Source organism: Ptychodera flava, chromosome 7 (genome assembly GCF_041260155.1).
Source record: "Ptychodera flava strain L36383 chromosome 7, AS_Pfla_20210202, whole genome shotgun sequence".
Lineage (NCBI taxonomy): Eukaryota > Metazoa > Hemichordata > Enteropneusta > Ptychoderidae > Ptychodera > Ptychodera flava.
Window position 1 is genome coordinate 17,388,125 of NC_091934.1, and position 10,908 is coordinate 17,399,032.

Consider the following 10,908-nt stretch of genomic DNA (forward strand, 5'->3'; position numbering starts at 1 on the left):
TGACCTCTCCTGGTTATTACTCTATTTTGTAGGAATCTCCCCTCTGTCTTGTCCAAGGCAAAACTGCAAGTCTATCTCCTTCTTGTTCAAATTGAAATGCAAATGAGGGGACAAGCCACTCAGGATACTAAAGACATTGTGTCAATGTTTGAAGAAGGCAATCAAATAGAAAGAAGTAAATTCTCTGATCAAGTCTTGCGATCTTTGTCTTTTGTATTGACAAGGCCTATACACCTGTTCTTGGGCTTTTTAATTAGCATTAGGGAAAAGTCATCGGTAATTACAATGAAATACAATCCGGCATTCATTTTATCCATACCTGAAATGTAAACATTTACACTTCTGTTCATGAACTCTGTTTGACACCAAATATGAGAGTCCAAGCAAAAACTGTTTTGTCAACTTTACAAGGTCAAGATTCTTAACCCCCCCCCACCCCCCCTTAATTTTTTTCCAAAAAGAATTTGGCTCCTTGCAAATTTACGAAGGTTCAAAACGTTATCACACAACAACATACAAGCTTCTGATACTTTACTAATGTAGCACCAGGAATTAAAAATAATCCACTGCCAGTTTGTGCTGGGGGACAGTTTAGTCCAGTGTATACTATATTGAACAAACCACCGCTTGATTTGCATAGGTAGAAAACAACCAGCGATGACATTGGAGGTTTTTAAATAGACAAAAGTGAATTGTCAGTCGAAATGATGGTCTGTTTGCGCATTCCTCGATCACTGACTAGCAACCGCATTCATCATTGAAAGATGAAACAGCAATCGATGACACGTCGCGTCATGGAGATGATTTGTGTTTTTTAAGTCCAAGACACATTTTTCTTTTTTTCTTTTTATAATGCGCCTAGCAATGTGAACATTTTAGTCACACTCGTATAGTTTTAAAACCGGGTTTAATCAAAGCTTGAGAAGTGGGGGAACTCCTGGGAGACAATCCGTGATTAAATTGATGTTACTTTTACTTAAGGCTTTTGAGTGATAATTCTCGGCGGAGTTCAACTGAATACGGCACGTAGGGACTAATTCAACCGGCACTCTCTGATGCGCCCCGGTCCATCCATTGTCTGCCTATGACTTCATAGAGCTGGTCGTCTTTTACGTTAAGTGTCTGAAACCTTTCATCGGAGTGATTGATCCAAATATGGTCAGTCTGAAAATGCGATGTCTTTTGTGTGCGACGATTTAAAAACCGTTCTCTCGACAAACAGAGACACACGAACGCTAGACTTCTTTTTTTCCCCAATATTCTCTCTAGGCTTCCTATTTTACACTTATTCTTTCATTTTTCAACGCCCATTAAAAGCCTTAAGATATCAGTGACGTATATCACAACTGACAAGCCTTTGAATGTATGGCTAACACATAATTACATCATTCTTTGTAGCATAATAATATGTCCAACCAGAGCATAATTATATATGTCTATATCTTGCTTCAAGGAACGTTTTATATTCATTTTTTTTTTTCAGTGGGCTGACAATCTACTCCCAAAACTCTTCGAAATCACTTCATTTTCACAGATTAAAGTAAATAGTATTATGATGAGAAAATTTTGGATCAGAAATGAAAAGTTTCAGCAACTGGTGGTTTGAACACTCAGGCATGGCTGACTGCACTCTCTTTCCGTACAAATAACCGATTCAAAAAAAATCTCATTGGTTCTGCTTTATCACATGACAAAAGCTTACAACTATACAATTTAACAATTAAAACTGGTCAATCTTTCTTCAAATATTCAGCCCGCAGGAGAAATTGTACCAACATACTTGGGTGGAAAATCCACAGTAAAGAGCTACAGGCAAAAGTTAGTTTCTCAGCGTTCTTACAATTGTATTTTTTTACAGCCTTGAACTCAACTTTGATAATTTATCAAAAGTATATCTAGAAAAAAATACAATATTAACGTAATTGTTCTGTCACTAGCACTTTGATTTGGCATCATTTTGAATGTATACATTATAGCACTATATGATGACAATTATCATTTCATGCCTTGTTACCTGTACATGAACTCAACCCTTATTGAATACAATGGGGTTATACCAAAATCTGGTAGTGATAGGGGTGACAGTAATGATGATGAAATCTGTCATTTGTCAGAAATTTATGCCAGTGTAAAAATTCGCTTGAAATGATGGAAAAGTATTCATAGGATTGCAGCTACAAGATCAAAAAGACCACTTCTGATTGGCTGAATCTGGCACAGAAGGGTAACGATTAGCCAATCAGTAGACAGTACACAATTCTCCACAAAGACACCCTTTCCTGTGACCAAAATTACCCAAATACAGAAAACGCTCCCATATGCGAATACAATACCCAAATCTTCAGATGCTAATTTTCTGCATCATTAGACATTTGCCACTTTAGACACACTGGCACCCCTAAAAAAAGTCAATGGGTGGAGCTTTGTTTATGTAATTGAAGTGCTTCAAATATAGCTTTCAGCTCCCAAAAATCAAATTTCCAGAGAGCCACCTGGTAACAGTATCCAAATTTGAATCAAAACTTTTGACAGCCATTATGCAAATCCAACAATTCATCTATTTGTTAACAATCAAAAGCTCAAGTACCTATATGAGTGACACCCTACAAGAGAACTTTTTAAAGTTATTTCGATTCAGCTGGTCAACCCTCACATCACCAAAGTGTGGAATAACCCTATTGTTGTCTATAGTAAAGCTGGACATCTACACTTGGAAATAAGCGTGACAGGGATTAAGATTTAATTTTTTTTCCCAATGTTCATCAGAACCATTGTTGAAATTAAAATAAATTTATGAAGTAAATAGTTTACGAGGGATTTACTTAGGAAACAATTCACAACAAAGTTTAGTGTCCTAGTTTATCATGACTCAATTTTATGTAAAACTATGAAGTTAATTGCAAAATACACTCTAACATAACTGTCTAAAGAGCTACGTGACACAAACGAAACTGAAATATATCAAAACTCACAAACAATAGCGGCCATAAATTAATTATGGAACATCAAACCTGTTGCATGTGCTAATCTCCTGCATTTTACAATACTGAGACAAAAGCGAGCCCCTGCTTCATGAGGAGTGTTTTGCGTGAAATATGGCTGATAATATTGTGATGTCAAATCCAAGAATAAGCTGATTAATTGCTGGAAACAATTCACCTACACAACATCAATAAAGTAAGCAAACCGAGGGCAAAACAACTTCCCATTAGCTGATGTATCCCGGGCAGACTTTTTTGAGGACGTTGGCAATCAACCGATCTCAACGAGACTCTCTCACGAGCCTAGTCTCCCACGTCAAGAGGCAAAACGAAAAATACTTTACCTTCTCTTTATGCCTGATAGCAAAGAGGGGGAAAAAAACGATGAAGTTGAACTGGAAACCTATTTGGATGCCTGGCCTGCGGACACTGGCCCTCCACAGTGACGACTGTTTATAAACCCAGATGTCGCGGGTGAGCATTCACCCAGGGCATGTAATCTACGGCTCCGCTTAATAGATCTAGCATGTCTGTTAGCTAGACAATGCCCCTGCTTGCAGAGATAACTTTCCAAAATAGCAAGCGTCCTGACTCTGAGGAGGGAAAGGGGGGGGAGACAGCGAGAAGGAATATCTGCCTGCAGTGCTAGATTACACAGTACTAACTGGTTTGTCCTGATAAGGGCGTATCCAAGGTCATACAACAGATACTAGGCTACAGGACACCAGTTCTGCAACCCATCCATTTTGTCAGTTGATCTTCGGATGTTACCAAAATAAAAGCACTTTTTTTATGCTTCCTGCTCCAACTGCCTTGGAAATCTGCATGAGGGCTTTGTTGTCATGGTGACCCCTGCTGTGGGGGGGGGGGGGGGGGAAAGCGACTCCCTGCTTATTATACCATCACTTTGCAATGCTACTTAGGGAGATTATTCTGCTATTTATTCATCTCAAGTAAAACTGAATATATATTTGACAATTTCCTTTCTTTATCTGTGGATGATGGCATTCCACAGATACTCAAAAGTTTATCTCTCTCTGACTCAACTTACTAGCACCACAAAAAGCATTTTGATTGGTATACAGTCTCATTTAACCGACTCCCGTGTGTTTATTTGTCCATCTTCAAGGGGCAGAAACTGATAGTTTTCATTCTGTTGCCAGGATTTGAGCTTCACCAAAAGTCTCTGCAATGACTCGAATTACAATCTCCGATGTACACATATCGCCAGTGGAAACTATAACGGCCATTCAAATGGGACTTGTACCGGCGTCTATGTATGGGGTACTCAAAAAGCAGTCCAGCGTTTCCGAACCACTGGCGCGTGAAGTAGTTTCTCAACATAACAGAGGCGCACAAAACCTTCTTTTTGAATGGTAATCATCAGGTACAACTTTCAACATTGAGAAGCCGTGGTCTCATAGTCGTGAGGGAGGTTCTCCACCACAAAGGAGTCGATGATCTCTGATGTTCCTTTAATTCAGAATGAAATGTTGGGCCGTCTTTGTGACGAGTCTGGCCCACCATGCGTTTTTTTTTTATGTACAGCGATACTGAGGTACGAGCACCGCTTGGACTTTGAGCTCAGCAACGACGAGAGTGGTCTCAAACAACCTACATTTCGCTATGCATATGACGATACTCCATTACATATAAAAAAAATCTCCATTATTAAATATGCTTCAGTGAAGCCAAAACATAGACTTGGTTTACTGTTGCTGTAAAACGGACTACAAAACAGGAAGCTATGTCAGTTTAGTTTTCAGGGCAAGATACCTTTGTCCACACAATGGACGCGACAAGAAAATGTGATATCGCGTCCCGTGCATATAAGGTTGTGTTTAGATTGTTCGACACGAAACAGCGTAAGTGTCTTCAAAACTTTTATTAGCCATCGGTCGTCCATGCTGGTTGGTCATAAAACCAGCCGACACGTCCGCCGAAATAGCACAGTCTTTGGTTTCCTTTATAGATAGGGCCATCGAAATACACACAATCGGGAGAGAAGGTATTTTGAAAAGACGACTCGCTAGAAAAGTATCGAATTGCAGAAGTGTTGAGTGAGCTCACCTCAAAGAAACGGTCATTTTCACTGGGCGACACCGAGCTCAGCGGGGGCGGCCATCACCGATTTTCACAATATCATATAAAAACATCCAAAATTATCTCCAACGTCCTCGGTGGTTGGGAATCCCCTCGCACAAAGAAACCCCACTCTCAAAACACTCAATTAGCACTGATATAATAACCCCTTTCGATAGAGGAATTGTTCGGCTTTTCAAATGGTAATGAATGTTGGACGTGAAGCCGATGAACAAAGTCACCGGTTCAGGGTGTCTAGGGTTTTTTGAAGAACCCATAGAAGTTGACCTCACCAACGAACTTCCGAAAGTCGATAAAAAAAGTGCCTGCCGCCCGCGCCAGTTGAATTTTGATGAGGGAATTGTTAGCGCTTGATAAGCTGCAGCTGACGTGAAGCAGGAAGTAGACAAAGCGATACGTAAGGGTAGAAAAATTTAGCGGCCACCGCGGTGACTTCGGCACACATGAATACATAAATGATTTCTCTAAAATGATACGTACGGCGCACCGTGGACGAGCCGCGGTCTTCCGAAATGGGAATCCCGATCGTCCGATTCACACGGAATTCGCCCATCACCGAGGTGAGAGCGTTTGGATGAAGCAGAATCGAACCTTAACCTGCTGGAATGAGAAATCGGACTTACTTTTGGGGAGTTTCCGTGCTTTCCCTTTGGACCGCATTGTAACCGCACAGCACTTCACTTGCAACAACGCACACTTGTCTTGTCAACATGGCAAAAGCTACCTGCACGCATGCGCACCTTGACTATTTGATTTCATTTTTGGGGTGGAGATGACACAGTCAAGTCGGCCCGAGCTCACTTCTCCTCGGGCGAACGTCAAAGTCACCTAATTACTGGTTTATTAATTGTGTTATCTAATATGGGTGGAAATTGACAATTCAATCAACTATGATGGTACCCAATATGATATTTCCCACGACCATCTCAAGTTTCATCACCCAGATCCCAGTCGGAAGTCTGCGCGCCAAAACTATCACTGGCTCCAAAACACGACTCGCCCAAAACCGATGAACAACAGCGTGAAAACTGCAAGCGCAATGTAAACTAAAGCGGTAGGTTGCAAGTGATAATACTTTGTAGCTAAATAACCAGAGATCGCTGCGCTGTTTGAATTTGACAGTGCCATAAACCAGTAATAAATTTATCTGCCGAGGACGGCGCATAATAAAATGAAATTTATTGGCAAGAAGTCTTTGTAATTGCAAAGTGGTCGGTGTATTTCATCCATTTCTGCGATAGGTAAACAGAGATGGTCCATGACGAGCTGCGCGTGCGTGGTGATACCGCACCAAGAAAGAAAACCGACAGGTGTTTTCCGGCGAACCATTCATCACTCCAACTAGTTGTGTACTTTCTTTGTTGCCGACAGACCGAGCAACGCAACGCTAGATGGCGAGCTCAATTTCGCATTATTTTTAAACCCAGAGAATCTTCGGAAAATTAGTTTCCATGGTTACAACACGGTCGCCAGTGCTACAGGATGTCCGGCAGTATCTACAAAAATGGCAGGCCGTCAATTTAACTCTCACGACGAGAGAAGCCGCTCTTCGTGGCTTGGCTGTAGAAAGCAGTAACGTATATTTTTCCATTATAAATGGGAGCTTATGTTTTCGCATCGCGACCTGCAGTTTTTCGCATTATGAAGGGTAGGCCCAACTGATGCCGAAGATGAGCCAATCATCTGACTCTGATAGAACTGTGTTGCTACCGCTGTCTTTTTGATATGATACACGGACCTCGCGGATTGAGTAATTTACGTGGTTTATCAAAATGCTGATGCCCGCTTCTGTGAACGACGGCCTTTAATTCGATATGTACGTAATGAATAGCCCCACACGGCGAGAGTTGAAAGAGGCCATCGATGTTTGAATGCCTACTTGAAGCACACCGTTATGTCCCTCTGTGTGCGCCAAGTTCGACCGTCGCCACTTGAATTCCGTGGAAATTTCATAAATATAATATGCAGCGGTTTCTGCATAGTTCGGAATTCCAATACATTTGCTGCAAACATTCTTCTCTGGGGACATAAGTGATGCAATAAGCTCATTTAAACTAACAAAATGTATCTTTTTTTCAAAAAATCACATAAAAATGTAATCAAGAGATTTAGAAGGTAACCGGTCATAAATATTTTAATAAATGCTATCTCATATCTGTGACTAAATTCTCCCATGATTCAACCCCAACACGTGTAATTATCCCGCGCAAATAGACACCTGTTACATTTGCCTTTTCTGCGGGACTACAAAACCGCCACATATTATCGCGGCGCCTTAAAAAAGTGTCTTGATTAGGACAGATCCCAATTAATTTCCAGCGTCAAACGGTAACGTCATTTGATGATTTTTCTTGTCACGTGTTCAGAAAGTGGGATTACCGGGCAAAACGCACTGCCTACTATGCAAATCTGTATGCCACACGAGATTCCATTTATCACGGAGCTAATAATAAAGCTGCTTATTCAGTAATGTATAGGGAAAAATGAGTTTATTCTATGTTGCGAAAGTACAACGTGTAAATTGTACTTTAGAAATGCCGCGCAGGATTTTTGTAGATATCTTAAACCCTTCAACGATCAAAATGGTACGTGTGTTTTGTGTGTATGTATGTATGCAGGTATGTATGTCTCTCTCTCTCTCTCTTTCTCTCTCTCTCTCTCTCTCTCTCTCTCTCTCTCTATATATATATATATATATATATATACTATTGTTCTTGTCATCTGATCGTGACACTGAACTTCGTCAACACCCTATTGTCTTTTTTTTCACACCTGTATTTTTCCGTTGGTTAAATTTTACCCCTGGATTCTGTTCATCAATTGGACCTGACGATGCTTTGTCAACAAGGCGAACAAGCTTGTCACTGTAAAAACTATGTTGTGTTTTGTTGAGACCACCCAAACTCTAAGATTTTGTTATGTTATTATATATATATATATAATATATATATATATATATATATATATATATATATATATGCGTCACCTAATCACTAAATGGACAACAATGTCTCAAACAAGGCGACACAACTTGGAGGTAAAAGCGAGTTTTCACCTCTACCTCGATCCATGGATACAGCAACATGATCCAAGTAAAATATCGTTGAAGCGACCCATTTAAGAGACACTTGCGCCAAGGCTGAGAACCTCCCAGAATCATCCGTCGCATTCCCTCAGGTCACACTAAAATTTGCGTATGTTTTCTTTCACTCTTCTTGAAAAAACACCGCCAGATTATCGGTTCACGGGTGACCCGCATGGGGTGAAGGCGAGACAAACGATCGCTTTATCTGCACGACATCTCTCCATTGTTCAGTGTCTCTTCCCATATCCTGCGATGGATCCGGTCTTTTGCGCCGTCCCTCTAATCCTCTATAAACCCGATGAAAGGGCCTGTCGCTTCTCTATGGGCCATCCGACCATGCGATGAACCGTCTCGCATTGAATTTGGTGCTGATAGGACCAAGATAACACGGGCGGCGGCATCTTTCACTGTCGCCGTATCCAGGGGAGAGACACGGCGCATTCGCGCTGTTTGTCCCGCTCTAAAAAGGCCATTTGTTCAGATCTATTCCGCCGACCGCTCTTCATTTGTGAGAGCTTTTCACTTCACAGAACCGTTCTGAGATAGCAAATTAAAGGCAATTTGTATCGGTAGAGAAGTGAAACAAATTGGCGCGAGAAAAACATCTGACGAAAGGAATGTGCTTGTGTTAACCGCTGAAAAACGGCCCCCTACTATAATGAAAGAAAACAGATCTAGACGTTGTCATTTCTTTACATGTAAGCTTAAATTTGAGATTGTTTATACCCATACTAGACCAATACCCATACTAGACTATGGAAGTAGTCCCTCGACTGCCCTGTGCTCTAACAATGGAGGTAAAATCACCTCCATGTTCTAGCCACAGAGGAGTAACAATTACCATGGCACTGCCGTGTGTATTATTAAGGACCCTCTCCATTATGGGGAGTTTGTTGTCCAAGGTGTGAAGTGCGGCATATTTCTAAAAACGACAACTAAAGGCACAGACTGTGCTTGCGCGGGTTCACAAAGAATTTCAGTGAAAAAAAAACAAAGGATGCGGAGAAATTCCTTGTAGTCAGAAAATCTTAAATTCACATGGGATGTGCAAAATGAAGAACTTGAGATTTGAAGTAAGCCAATCACTGTAGGTAAGTCATTGTGTTGCATGGAGATAAACACGTGATTAAAGTGGCGTCGAAAGCGAGGCGTTGGGCTGATGAGTTCGATTAGCGTTTATACCTGATCCTGGGCATCTCAAATGTCAGACGATTGATTATGATTAAAGATAAAAGGCTGACAAATAAATAAATAAACGCACGGAAGAGGCTGGGGCCGATGCTCACCTCATAATTGAGGACGGCAGTCTAAAACACAGAAATGGGCGGGAATCGACAGTAGCAATTAGGGACCATCCCTGACGCGTAAGCCAGCTGCACCAACAAACTACAACGCATTTCTTTTGTTGTTCTGGACCTGGGGCAGGAAAAGGGCGGGTCAATGTATTGTTCTATTGTCTTTGAGGACAGGAAACTCCCAAGCTGCCTTAGCTTCGAGGGCACTCCCGATCCCGCAAAGTGTGGAGACGCGACAAGGTAACTATCTCTAATTTATCAAACAACACAAACCAGCCAATAGCAGGAACGCAACGATCATAATAAGTCTACGTAAATCGAATTGCGCTTTTTTTTAAAATATGTTTTTTCAAACTGTGTGACAATTTGAATAAGATGCAACGGCATTTGGGGAGGGGAGATAGGAAGATCGATTTATATTTCATATATGTCTTTTGATCGAAGAAAACAGTGACATTGTTTCAAAGGTGCGAAAATAGAACAATACAAGTGCGAACCTTTACACAGTTGCAAGGTAAACATTGTACATTTCATCACAAAGTTTCGCGTAAGAAATCATGACTTGGCCGTTGAAACTGCCAGCCAATACTCTAAAAAAGAACCAAAATTTAAAACTGGCTGAATTAACTATTGCTCAGGCTTCAATCTGCCAATAGATATAGAAGCTATTACTACCGCATCGTGACCACCATCATCATCATCATCACAAAAAAAAATCAACAGAAAAGGCACTGTGTAAGGGACTGGTCAGTTTCTTCAGCCTGGGGGGGGGGCGGTGGATTCATGGGGGGGTCACCCTGTTTTTGACTTTGGTGATAGGGGGGGTCACCATGTTTTTGAAATGCCCAATAGGGGGGTCAGTGTGTTTTGAATTTTGACACAGGCTCATCATTGCCTAAAATGCTAGTGTCAGCCACAAAATTCATAATTCAGTTGTATTTTTCGGCGCGCCCTTTGGGCGCATAACTTTAATAATCAGTCATATTTTTCAGCACGCCCAACTTTAACACATCAAGCATACATACATCAGAGATATCTGTATGTTCAATATTTTTCAGCGTGCTCTTCAAGCTCATTACTTTAATATATCATACATCTTTCAGCATGCCCTTCAGGTGCATGACTTTAATATACAAGGCATATATATCAGAGATATCAGGATGTTTCATATTTTTTGGCGCGCCCTTCGGGCGCCATACTTTCAGAGATATCTTGATGTTTGCTAAGTGAAAGTGCACCATTATGAAATCTGCATTTCATATGAAAAGGATGACAAATTCCTGATACTTTTCTGTTCTCTCTGTGAGAATTCAGTATGAGAAAGCAACATGCACAAATATTTCACAATATATATTTGATACAGTGACTTATTTTAGAGATAGAAAAATGACAAGATATCTTTCCTTCTCATTGATGCAATTATTTTCCTTTGTTTCATAGGTTT

General features: G+C 40.8%; 1 protein-coding gene across 1 annotated transcript in view; it reads right to left on the bottom strand.

Moving 5' to 3' along the window:
- Positions 1-5,842, bottom strand: part of LOC139136898 (histone-lysine N-methyltransferase MECOM-like) — a 120,579-nt gene extending 114,737 nt beyond the window's left edge. Inside the window, 1 exon segment of the mRNA XM_070704744.1 lies at positions 5,708-5,842. Coding sequence (XP_070560845.1) covers positions 5,708-5,744 — 37 coding nt within the window. The 5' untranslated portion in view covers positions 5,745-5,842.
- Positions 5,843-10,908: the final 5,066 nt, after the last annotated feature.